At 43.0% G+C, this 13,566-nt stretch overlaps 1 protein-coding gene across 7 annotated transcripts in view; it reads left to right on the forward strand.

Annotated features, from left to right (window-relative positions):
* The window catches only part of PTK2 (protein tyrosine kinase 2), a 287,679-nt gene that overhangs the window by 74,920 nt on the left and 199,193 nt on the right, over positions 1–13,566 (forward strand). For all 7 annotated transcript variants that reach the window (XM_060243192.1, XM_060243190.1, XM_060243189.1 and 4 more), the window contains exon 4: positions 3,097–3,184. In XM_060243192.1, the coding sequence (XP_060099175.1) occupies positions 3,097–3,184 (88 nt within the window). The remainder of the gene's footprint in view (positions 1–3,096; positions 3,185–13,566) is intronic.

The following is a 13,566-nucleotide window of genomic DNA, read 5'->3' on the forward strand; positions in this document are numbered from 1 at the left end:
TTCCCCACTCCTCCACTTGCACCTGCTAGCATAGCCTTGGGTCAGCCATAGCTCTGGCAGAAGTTGTCCTTGAAAGGGCAGCTACTGTGAGAGCCCTCTCCAGCCCCACCCACCTCATAGGGTGTCTGTTGTGGGGGAGGAAGATAAAGGAGATTGTGAGCCGCTCTGAGACTTTTTGGAGTGGAGGGCGGGATATAAATCCAATATCTTCTTCTTTCTTCTTCTTTCCCTACTAGAGACACTGCTCCAGTTTGGAATGACACTGGTCCTGATAAAGCATATTAGATGTGGAATGATGATCAGCAAAGTTAGAGGCATGCATCGGTCAGAAACCTTTCCAGGTTTCACTGCAGTTTTCAGCATTGCTGAGATGCTTGTCTGAATCTTATCCATTGTAGTGGAGCAGCTGAACAACGGGTATCATTGCAGCCATGTTGGTGATAAACCGCCTTTGCTCCTCATTGCACCCTAGAGAATAAAATATTTATTATTTATTTATGTACAGATTTGTATCCCACCTTTCTGCCCTTACAAGGGCTACCAAAGCAGCTAAATTTAAAACATACATGATACAATCACATTTTAAAAGCATTAAAAGCAGCGTCCCTCCCAAACACACATCATTAAAACCATTTTTAAAAATCAGAGTTAACATACATATGAAACAGAGTTAAAAGAATACAAAACAAATACAAAACGTTTTAAAAAATTGATTAGGAAGGAATAGACCTCCTTGCCTTCAGCATATACCCATCTCGGAGAATGGCTAGCGATTATTTTTTTAAAAGACAAATAAGCAGAAGAGTAAATGCATGCGTGTTGTAAGTTATGGAAGAGAAACAGTCTTGAAAGGAACTACTGTTATTTATCTGACAAAGTGAGCTTTGACCCATGGAAGTTTATACCTTGGAAAGTTCTTTTGGTCTTTGAGATGCTACTGGACTTGAATTTTGTTCTATCTTGAAAGAGGGCATTCGTAAGAGGGTGCGGAATAGTTGGAAAATTCTGCACTCTGGAAATGAAAGCAGCACTTGTTACCCATTGAAGTTTCTGCAGCTGAATATATGGAACTGCTGTGTTGCCTTATCAACCTGACCAGTCGTTCTTACCTTTGTACCCAAAACGATAGCCATGCTGAGAGAGAAGGCTAACACACACCACCTATTGCTTGCACTGAATGGGTGATTTCGGCCTTCAAAGCCAAACCTGGAGAAGATATTTCAAATTTAAAAGAGGGGGGGAGGGGAAGAGAGAGAACCTTATGTCATTAGCTCTCTGGTTACAGTGCAGCAGTGCAGATTTTGCATTCTACTGAAATAACTGTTTGAAGTTTGATATAGCAAACAATGAGTAGCATATAAACGGTGCGGATTTTGTGTATTTTAATGTAATGCACAAAATGTTACCTTCTCTGTATTCTGTGTCCTGCTTTTTCTTTAAACAGCTCAGAGTTCTGTTTTAGGATCACAACCCATCCTGTGGTGATAGGAAAAACCTCTTGTTTGACGCCACCAGTGAATTTTGTAGCGGAATAAATATTTGAAGTGCCTCTTCCCAACTCAGTAGTTGTTACACCAAATTTACAGTGCAGTGCTATAGAGAGTTATTCCAGTTTAAGTCCATTGACTTCAGGGGGCTTAGATTGGAGTAACTCACCATAGGACTGCCTCGTTACCTTCCTTTCCCCCCCTCTCAGATTATTTCACTTGCCTTAATGTTCTGAATTCATTAGTGTATACATGTTTAAAGTATACATGAGTTTCTTTGTCTCTTCTTGTATAGATGGGAATAAAGATTTTGAGGTATTTCATGCAGAAATAAACAAGACCTCTCAGCAGGAATTTAATCAATAATGTATTCCTCACTGTGCATGTTGGATTGGATTATGAAAACCAGTCAGCGTGCATCTCAAAGCAAAACCCCACAGCACCTTGCTAAATCCAGCATTTAACATTTAGTTGCATAAGCAGATGTTATTGTCAATATCCATTGTAGGCCAGTATCCAGAGGGCCTGCTGACATAAAGGAAGACGGATACCAGATACCTCTTTCTGATTTCAGCACGTCATGAATTGTTGAATGGTGTTCTTGAAGGGTCTTTCAACTTCTGCTGTGAGGAGGGGTGTAAAGAGGAGGGGTGTAAAGACCTGTGGTAGAATGGGGGGGGGCAATAATAAAACAATTCTGGATAAGAAATGTTATTAGAAGCAGCTTTTGTACAATACTATATTCTAATGAAAGTAGATCATTTTTTATTTGTACTTAAATGTGTAAGTACAGTTGTAACAAGGTGTGAATATGTTCTATTTGAGCCTTATCTTCGTTTGTGGTACTGAATTTCAAGAGCTAGATTAGAGGTCAGTAGCACCAGGCCTCAGATTCAGCAGGAGCTCACAGGAGTGCAGCTCCTGAACCTTTTTGGGTTCCCTCTACTCCTCCCCACCTACCTTGTCCATTGAATAGTAGGTGCAGCTGCATAACAATCCCTGCATTAGGAAAGCAGCCAGCCAGCCACCAAAGGCTTTGCCACACCCCCAGCAGCCCCCATTAACCCCTGGAGAAGCCAGCACCACCCTTTCTTCATTTCTTATGTGATTTTGGGTGGGTGGTGGCTTGCTGGTCTTTTGACTGGGGGGGCGGAGGGTGTCCCAGGAGAGCCCCAGGTGAGTGAGGCCTGCTTGGGTTTCTAGCCAGCCCAAGCAGACCTTTCTGGCTCGGGGCTCTCCTTCCTTGCATTGGGTTGCTTTTGGCTGGGGTGGCATATGCTAATGAGCTCCTCCACCTTGTTTTTCTACAAAACGACCCTTGAGTAGCACAGTAGAGACCAGCAAGATTTTTGGGGTACAGATTTTTTTAGAGTCGAATCTTTCTGAGGGAGCTTTTGAGTCTTGAAAGCCTATATCCTGAAAATCTTGTTGGTCGTCTCTAAGGTGCTACTGGGTTTGAATCTAGCTCTTCAGACATCACTGCTACCCTCTGGAACTTTGACTATCAAGAGGATGTACATAGGGGATATTTTTGTAATGATGTTGTCCTGAAGTTTAATGTACAGATCAGAATGAAAATAAATTCTTTCATGTTTTTCCTTCTTCCTAGATATGAACTGCGAATCCGATATTTACCGAAAGGATTTTTGAACCAGTTTACTGAAGACAAACCAACGTTAAATTTTTTCTATCAGCAGGTAAACATATGCGACATCTCTAATGTGAACTTTCTTTTGCATCTTGAAAGTTTGGTTTATTTGTGAAAGGAACATATTCATTGTCATTTTGTAGTGTGACACATTGTGGTGGAGCAAGGGGGGCTTTATTTCCCCCCAGTTCTGTTATGGACTCCCCATGTAAGACCCTTAAGGTTTTTTAGGTGGTAAAAGTTTACAGATTTGGGGTACAACTGGCATATTTATGGATGACAGTTGTATTCTTGGTCAATCTTACGTAGATGTATTAGGGTAAATTTAGCCAATTTTATCCGAGATGCACTTGCTTTTTCCATTCACTGTGTTAGAGGGGAATCCTGAAATTATGTTGCTTGCAGGAATCTGGCACGCAATACACTGTATAGTCATTTTGCTCCCAACCCATATGCAAAGATCTGATTTACTGAAAACATGAATACATCAGAATTAATTGTGTTCTGACTGTATTTGAACATTCTAGTTTAATGAATTCCTGTGAATTGGTAGCCGCAAATGTGACCACATATTGAGACCAGAGAGGACCCTGATATTCTTGAATATGACTGCAAGTGTTGCTTGTATGATGACTTGTAGAAAATTTGGAGAGTGGTAGAGTCTCATATTTGCTAACAACAGGAAGTTTTCGTGGGATTGAAGAAAAAGAAATAGGCACGGTTGTTCCCGGATCAATTTTATTCAGAGGATGACACCTGGTCCTTGATAAAGACTTCATTTCATTTGTCAAAACAGCTGTTGGGCAGAGGAGACCTTGGAGATTTCATTCATACACTTTTGGGCAGTGGAGACTTTGGAGAATATCATACAAACACTTTTTAGTCTGTTGGAGTCTGGTGAAACCGATGGATCTTTAAACATATTTTTCCATATCTGAGAACCCCTTTTGGAAGACTTTACAGCCTCTTTGTATTGGTTTAGAGAGAGAGAGTGCCTTGTTATAAATCATATTGTATATGTTTCCTATGGTTTAGTGAATTAATGTCATGTACCTTTAAGCAAACTATTATGTTTATACTCTATTCCCAGTTAGATGCTTTTTTGCTTTTTGTAGAAAATTCCAGCTGGAGTATAAAGAGTTCTGTGCAAACTTTATCTTGGACTTTGTTAGGTATTGGAACCTATGCTTACTTGTTACAGGTTGGAGGTGGGCAGTTTCCACTGATTTCATCCTGTAAACTCCCACAATACACCCAACACTGTTTCTGGGGTCCCTGGATGTCCAGGACAGCATTTTGGTGGGGGACATGCAGGAAGCTGCTGCAGCTGCAGCTACAGGAAAAGAGGATAGCTCTACTCAGCTCTGAATACAGCCCCATATATTTTTTTATAATGCTGCTCCTCCATCGGCATATTAATGGATCTTAATCCATGCTTAATAAAATATTTAGTGGATGTGGAATCAAGATACATCAGTGCAATACTGAAAGAATCGAGTAACTTTTGTGAATGCATGTTTGTAGAAAGGAAGACTCCTGCTGCTCATTTTTATATACAGTAATATGCATGCCCCCTTGGGAGAAATGCTCTCCACCCAACATTCACCCCAATATTTCAGTCATTGTGACTGTACTCTCTTGTGTGAGGTGGAATCCAGCTGCCAACTAATAGCTGACATGAAGTGTGTTTGGAGGGTGGGAGACTCCAACCTTTTTGAGCCTGTAGGCACTTTTGGAATTCTAACACAGGGCAATGGGCACAGTCACATCTAGTCTAACCCGCTGCACAATGCAGGAGCTTCACAAATACCTCCCCCCGCACATGCATCCCTAGTGACCCCTGCTCCATGCCTTTGTACTGTTCATCTTGAATGCGTGAACAGACCATACACGTTATTTTTATTCATTTAATAAATTTAGACTGTAGAGCCATGGCTGTTCAGTCTTGCTGTCTGCATTGCGGTAGCAGCGAAGGGCAGTGGGTAAGATTTGTAAGATAGAGTGCAGTAGCTCAGATTTGCACAGTTGACCTACATCACCTCTGTGCTATCTTGTAGAAGTGAAGCGTGAATCATGGCATCTAGGCAGAGCCTCTAAACTGTAATGTAAGTACAGAGTGCTAGATGTGCAACTGTTCAGCAGAAAATATTCTCAGAGTTACTGGTGGCAGTGGTGGTTATCCAGTTTGTTTTTGCTATACCCAGGGATTAAGGGAAAATGTAGACTTGGGATGGGCACAATGTTTTCCGACCTCCAAGGGACCTAAGGAATGGGGGGAAGGGAGTTGTTTGTGAGTTGGTTCCTTCAAATTTTGCAAGGGGTTTTCACTGTAGGCTTATTTTGGGGTCCCCTTAAAAACTGCAACGGGAGTGTCAGAAGTTTCAGGAGAGACTTTTTAAAAACATTAAAAACCTTTAGCACCAAGATACAAGCTGACCTCATGTTTTATGTGAAGGCACTTTTGCGGCATTCTTTTAACCTATTCTAAGCTGTCATGGAGATCACTGGCTTTAAAGGCAGGGAGAAAACAGCACACAAAAGCAGCTTTCCTGTTTTTCCTTCCTTTTTGTCTCATTGTTTTGTGCAGTTATGGAGCAAAATGTCCATTGCACTTGTGAAGACAGAGGAGCTGAAAGAATTTGCTTGTGAGACAGGAGAACCTGTGGGAAATACGAGTCAAAAGAACAAGATAATTATTAACCATCCTTATGTAGACTGTGGTTTTTAGGCTGCTCAGAGACTGCGCATGAATGTTCTTAAGGGGGGAAAAAACCCCAAACACAGTATTCAATATGTTAAATAAAACAGCAGACTTTGAAACAAGCAAAGGATTTAAATTTTACAATATCACCATACTGGAAATTACATGTCAGCAGTAGTTGAAATTAAAGGTTGCTTCATAAAGGTCACAGTCATGAATAACAAAACCCGGGGGGGGGGGCAATAATGCTATAGTACAAATAAGTAAACTAAGAGTAACAAATCAAATTATAGAACGAAGTTTGAGGCCAGTGGAAGAAGAAGAATTGTAGATTTATACCCCGCCCTTCTCTCTGAATCAGAGACTCAGAGTGGCTTACAATCTCCTATATCTTCTCCCCCCACAGCAGACACCCTGTGAGGTGGGTGGGGCTGAGAGGGCTCTCCCAGAAGCTGCCCTTTCAAGGACAACCTCTGCCAGAGCTATGGCTGACCCAAGGCCATTCCAGCAGCTGCAACTGGCGGAGTGGGGAATCAAACCCGGTTCTCCCAGATAAGAGTCTGCACACTTAACCACTACACCAAACTGTACAAGCTCTTGTGTGCACACCCACTTCCTCAGATACAACGATTAAATGTTGATTCAGTCATTTGTTTTGCTCCACGTCACGTCCCCAAATGCAGTGGTTTTTGTTTGTTTGTTTGTTGGTGTGGAGAGAGTAGACAAAGAGAACTTTTTCACCCCCTCCCAAAATAGTGGAACTCTTGGGCATCCAATTAGGCTGATGGGCAGTAGGTTCAGGACAGACAAAAGACTGCTTTGCAAAGGGAGTAATTAAAATGCGGAATTCACTGCCAGAGAATGTAGTGATTGCCACAGGAAGAAGCAGCTTTAAAAGGGGATGAGATAGTTTTATAGAGGATAAGCCTATCAATGGCTACTAGCCATGGTGACTGAGGGGAACCTCCACATTCAGAGGCAGTTAGCCTCTGAATCTCGGAGCCAGGAAGCAACATCAGGAGAGGACCTTGACCTCTATGCTCTGTTGTTGACTCTCCAGGGAAACTGGTTGGCCACTGTCTAAAACAGGATGCTGGGCTAGATGGACCACTGGCAACTAGAATGATTCAAGGGCTGGAACACTTTCCCTATGAAGAAAGGTTGAAACGCTTGGGGCTCTTTAGCTTGGAGAAACGTCGACTGCGGGGTGACATGATAGAGGTTTACAAGACTATGCATGGGATAGAGAAGGTAAAGAAAGAAGTCCTTTTCTCCCTTTCTGACAATACAAGAACTTGTGAGCATTCAATGAAATTGCTGAGCAGTCGGGTGAGAACAGATAAAAGGAAGTCCTTCTTCACCCAAAGGGTGCTTAACATGTGGAATTCATTGCCACAGGAGGTGATGGTGGCTACAAGCATAGCCAACTTCAAGAGGGGACTGGATAAGCATATGGAGCAGAGGTCCATCAGTGGCTATTAGCCACAGTGTGTATATATGTGTGTGTGTGTGTGTGTGTATAATTTTTTTTTTGGCCACTGTGTGACACAGAGTGTTGGACCGGATGGGACATTGGCCCGATCTAACATGACTTCTCTTATGTTCTTACTGGTCTGATCCAGCAGAGTTCTTCTTATGCTCTTACTGTCACCCTGTATTGTTCTCATTCAAAGCATGACTCATGAGAACCCAAAGCGTTCCCCTTTTCGCCAGAGCAAAAAACAAACAAACAACCCCCCCCCCAAAAAAAATCCCATAAACCTTTGCTCTGCCTCAAAAAGGGACGGTGGTTTGGCTGCAGGAAAGTGTCCATGTAAAAGTTCCGCATGTGGATGATCTGGTGATGGGGGCAGAGCTGAGCTCCACTTTCAAAATGGCAGAGACTAAGCTCTGTTTCTTTCAGTTTTTTACAGGCTTGTTTTTTTCAGTTAGCAGCTGAGTGGTGACTCAGTTGTTAAGGAGGAGAGGGGGCAGCCCAACAGAAGAATCTCCTCTGCAACAGCAATTTGTTGCCAATTGTTAATGAGGGGTGTGTATTGGTGACAGCAGCGAGCAGTGCAAGGACGGGTGTATGCAGTGCCTCTACCCAACTTGCATCTGCTTCCACCGCCTCTTCAGCGGTGATGCCTCATTTTTGGAACTTCTTCTCTATACCTGCCCACCTGATGCCAGCATCACCTGGTTTTAAGCACCAGGAAGGGCTTTCCCCCCTTTTTTTGCCAAGCCAGTTTGGCGTAGTGGTTAAGTGTGTGGACTCATCTCTGGGAGAACCGGGTTTGATTCCCCACTCCTCCACTTGCAACTGCTGGAATGGCCTTGGGTCAGCCATAGCTATCGCAGGAGTTGTCCTTGAAAGGGCAGCTGCTGTGAGAGCCCTCTCAGCCCCACTCACCTCACAGGGTGTCTGTCGTGGGGGGAGAAGATATAGGAGATTGTAAGTCACTCTGAGTCTCTGATTCAGAGAGAAGGGCGGGGTAGAAATCTGCAATTCTTCTTCTTCATTACTGTCTCTTTCCTCCCTTTCTGTTGCTGTTTGAAGGATGCTGGTCTTTCTTTGATTTTTTTGTGTTTATGTTTATATTTTTAACATTAGTGTTACTTGATTTTATTCATTTTGCACTCTAAATTATCTTGAGAGACCCCAGAGAAGAGCACAGATTATTATATTTTGAACACATTACATTTTTAAAAAATGATACATTGACAGAAGCAATTCAGCTTTCTTATACAAGACATTTTGGGGCGGGGGGGGGGAAGGTTGCGACTGATTCTAAATGACCTAAATGTTTTTTCCTTGTAAAAGAGATATGTGTAATGCCCCAATTCACACATGTAACAGCCACTGTCCAAAGCCTCTCATTAACAAATGCTCTCCTTCGCCTGCAGTATTGTGCAACAGCCTGTCCTCCATTCATACAATCATAGAGTTGGAAGGTACCTCCAGGGTCATCTAGTTCAACCCCTTGTACAATGCAGGAAACTCACAAATATTTTCCTGTACACACCCCCAGGGACACCTGCTCCATGCCCAGAAGATGCTTCCCCCCCCCAACCAAAAAAAAAAAAAAACCCTCCAGGATCTCTGGCCAAACTGGCCTGGAGAAGAATTGCTGCCTGACCCCAAAGTGGCAAACAGCATTTCCCTGGGCATGTAGGAAAGGGCCTTGTGAACTAAGCACTGATGCAACCCTTCCTGCCTTCCTTCCCACGATCTGCCAAAGTTCACAGAATCATCATTGCTGTCAGATGGCCATCTAGCCTCTGTTTAAAAACCCCCAAGGAAGGAGAGTCTGCCACCTCCCAAGGAAGCCTGACCCACTGAGGAATGGATATAACTGTCAGGACGTTCTTCCTAATGTTTAATTGAGAAGTCTTCTGATTGAATTTTAACTCGTTGGTTCTGGTCCGACATTCTGAAGCAACAGAAGACAACTCCACATCATCCTCCATGTGACAGCCCTTCAAGCACTTGAAGATGGTTATCGTATCACCTCTCAGTCACCTGTGAAGATAAGAATGATTTCATTATTGTACAAAATTCCTAAATCCCTTTTAGGAATAATTACATACTGCAGATAATAAAACAGCAAAACAGTATACACCCAGCTAAATCTCTTGATGAGTAGCTGGCCAGCCAGATATTGCCCCATCAGTTCTGGCTGAGGGGTTGGGGACCCTGGAGAGATGGTTAAAGTAGAGACTGAATTCTACTAAGATGGAGGTGGCTGGGCAGGGAGAATTCAGGGTTGGGATGCCAACTCCAAGCTCTTGACTATAATGGGAGATTGCTGAATTACAGGTTATTACAACACTCAGGGCAAGGGAACCCCCAGGGCTTAACAGAGATATTGGGTTCTCATCTCACTACGTATGCTCAGTCACTCATTGCTCAAATCTATTTGTTAACTCTTTTATTATCTGTATGCTAATTTGCTGCTAGTCATGGGATTTACCAAGTGTTTTAATCCAATCTTACCCATACTTATTGCTCAGTTACTAACCCTTCCTAGCAACTAACCCAATCCACCTGCCCTCTCTCTACCTATAGGTAATGGTTGGCAGAATCTGTTTCAATGTATCTGAAGAAATGTGCATGCAAATGAAAGCTTATACTCAGAATGAAACTTTGTTGGGCTTAATGGTACCACTCGACTTAAACTTTGATCTGTTGCTTCTGAGCAGTATGGGTATCCACTTGAATCTTTGCTATATTTGTGTGTGTGCTAAATGCAAGGTAGAATATGGATGTTTTAATAAACAAAGCAGTTATTTCACTCGGACAATTGTAGAGATCTTGGAAGTGGAGGTTCAAGTTCTGAAGTATGGCAGTGATACCCATTCTAAAATGCAAATATTTGAGACAGTGACCTACCAAGTACAGAAAGACAGTAAGGGCTGCTTCTCATAAGTGACGCAGAGTGGTAAAGCTGCAATACTGCAGTCCAAGCTCTGCGCATGACCTGAGTTTGATCCCGGTGGAAGCTGGGTTCAGGTAGCCAGTTCAAGGTTGACTCAGCCTTCCATCCTTTCGAGGTCAGTAAAATGAGTACCCAGCTTGCTGGGGGGAAAGGGTAGATTACTATGGAAGGCAATGGCAAACCACCCCGTAAAAAGTATGCTGTGAAAACATCGTGATGCGATGTCACCCCAGAGTTGGAAATGACTGGTAAGAGTTTGGTGTAGTGGTTAAGTGTGCGGACTCTTCTCTGGGAGAACTGGGTTTGATTCCCCACTCCTCCACTTATAGCTGCTGGAATGGCCTTGGGAGAAGATATAGGAGATTGTAAGCCACTCTGAGTCTTTGATTCAGAGAGAAGGGCGGGGTATAAATCTGTAGTCGTCGTCTTCTGGTGCTTGCACAGGGGACTACCTCTTTGTACTCATAAATAGGGATCAGGCTAACTTGAGCTTTCCAGATCAGGGCATTTTTGTTGTTCAGTCTCACAGTCGAGCCCGACTCTTTGCGACCCCATGGACAAAGTCACGCCAGGCCCTCCTGTCTTCCACCATCCGCCGAAGTCTGCTCAAATTTGTGTTTGTTACATCAGTAACGCTGTCCAGCCATCTCATCTTTTGCTGTCCCCTTCTTCTTTTGCCTTCTGTCTTTCCCAGCATCAGGGTCTTCTCCAGGGAGTGCTCCCTTCTTATTTGGTGGCCAAAGTATTTGAGCTTCAGCTTCAGCATCTGACCTTCCAGGGAACAGTCTGGGTTGATTTCCCTTAGGACTGACTGATTTGATCTTCTTACAGTCCAAGAGACTCTCAAGAGTCTTCTCCAGCACCACAACTCGAAAGCATCTATTCTTCTGCGCTCGGCCTTCCTTATGGTCCAGCTCTCACAGCCATACATTACTACTGGGAATACCATCAGTTTGACTATTTGGACTTTTGTTGGCAGGGTGATGTCTCTACTTTTTATTATACTGCCCAGGTTCTCCATAGCTGTCCTCTTAAGGAGCAAACATCTTTTAATTTCATGGCTACAGTCACCATCTGCAGTGATCTTGGAACCCAGAAAGGTGAAGTCTGTCACTACTTCCATGTCTTCCCCTTCTATTTGCCAAGGTGTGAGGGGACTGGATGCCATGATTTTAGTTTTTTTGATGTTGCGTTTCAAGCCTACTTTTGTGCTCTCCTCTTTCACCCTCAACAAGAGGTTCTTTAGGTCCTCCTCACTTTCTGCCATAAGAATGGTGTCATCTGCATATCTGAGCTTGTTGATGTTTTTCCTGGCAATCTTAATTCCAGCTTCAACTTCATCCAGGCCAGCATTCCGCATGATGTACTCTGCATATAAATTAAATAAGCAGGGCAGTGATACATAGCTTCTTTCAGAGCTTCTCGGTGACCAGACGGAAATAAATTCGCTTTCTTAAGTGTTTTGTTACTGGTTATGGGCAGAACTTACATTAGGCTCACCAGCGGTGAAGCAGTGTGGCATATCCTTTGTTGTTGTTGTTTTTGTCCAGTGGCTGCTCACAAACAATATGGAATATACTTTGGGCTGCCACATTCATTGAGATAACTGTGCTCTTGTCAGTCAGGAAGTTTTGGTTCAACTTACACTAGGAAATCCTTGCCTTACAGGTTTAAGCACCCTGTGATTCACTTTTTACCCCATGAGTGATTTGAATAAGGAGAAGTTGTCACAAGTAGATGTCAGGAAATAAGGGAGGGCTTGGTTTGCTTGATCAATTGTCCTGACATAACCCTTTAATTTACTTAATTTACTTAAACAGTCAAGACATGAATCCAATTTAAAAAGCCTTGAAAAGGATAGAACGGGCCCTTGACTCACCTCTGTTTCATGAAGAGACAAGTGATCACGTTCATGGTGTCAGGTTGATTGTGTGGATGTAGGTGACCTATTTAGACAGCTTATTAACTCCTGTGTGTAAAAATAGGCGATTTGGAATGAATAATTCTAGGTATATGAATTTTGCTTTTTAAAATTGGTCTGAAAATTATGCCAATACTGTGGTTGTGTGAAAATATAGAGATTTTTAGTTTTATGTGGGTGCTGGAAATTCTTGCTAGAGGTTCCTAACCTCTTCTCAACAATGCAGCTTCTTGAGTCGTGGAGCGTTGATGGTGAAACTAGTTTAAAACTGGTATCTGTATGTAGCATATAGACATATTGTTCCATGGTGTGGTGGTTAGCAGTTTAAGTTCAGATATCTGAACAGCTGTGAATTCACAAGGTGGTTTGCAGACAAATCTGCACGATAGACTTATCTTGCTTTATATACCAATTATGGGTTCCCCTACATAAGAACTGATGTGACTAGCACGAATTTGAGGAGACTTTGGAGGATGGTGGAAGACAGGAGGGCCTGGCATGACTTTGTCCATGGGGTCGCAGAGTCAGGCTCAACTGTGCAACTGAACAACAACATAAGAAAAGTCCTGTTTGATCAGACCAGTGTGGTTCATCTAGTCCATCATCCTGTCTCACGCAGTGGTCAGCTGTTCTTAACAGGGCCAACAACAAGATATAGACTCTGAGACCTTCCTGCAATGTTGCCTAGCTCCGGGGTTCAGAGGTTTAGTGCTTCTGAATATGGAGGTTCCGCTCAGTCATCCTGGCTAGTAGCCATTGATAGACCTGTCCTCCATGAATCTATCTAATCCCCTTTTAAAGTTTTTTCTTTCTGTGTCCATCACTATATCCTCTGGCAGCGCATTCCACATTTTAATCACTCTCTGTGTGACTATTTCTTTTTGTCTGTCCTGAATTTACTACCCATCAGTTTCATTGGATGCCCTTGAGTTCGAGCATTTTTGGAGAAGGCAAAAAATGTATGTGTCAACTCTCTCCACTCCATGGATAATTTTATAAACTTCTCTTATGTCCCCCCCTGTCATCTCTTTCATAAACGCAAAAGTCCCAGACTCTTCAGCCTTTTTTCATAGGGAAGGTGCTCTAACCCCCTCAGCATCTTGGTTGCCCTCCTCTGTTCTTTTTCCAGCTCTGCAACGTCTTTTTTGAGAGACGGTGACCAGAACTGCACACAGTGTGCTCCAAATCAAACCACACCATAGATCTATAGAGGGACATCATAGTATTGACTGTTTTATGTTCAGTCCCTTTTCTAATAATCTCTGTCATAAGAATTTGCCTTTTTCACTGCCACTGCACACTGTGTAGAGTGTAGACAGTTTAATTAAACCTGGGAGTTGCCGTTTGGGAGCACTGAACATTTTCTTGTAGGGATCCACTCCCCCCCCCCC

Source organism: Heteronotia binoei, chromosome 7 (genome assembly GCF_032191835.1).
Source record: "Heteronotia binoei isolate CCM8104 ecotype False Entrance Well chromosome 7, APGP_CSIRO_Hbin_v1, whole genome shotgun sequence".
NCBI classification, from domain to species: domain Eukaryota; kingdom Metazoa; phylum Chordata; class Lepidosauria; order Squamata; family Gekkonidae; genus Heteronotia; species Heteronotia binoei.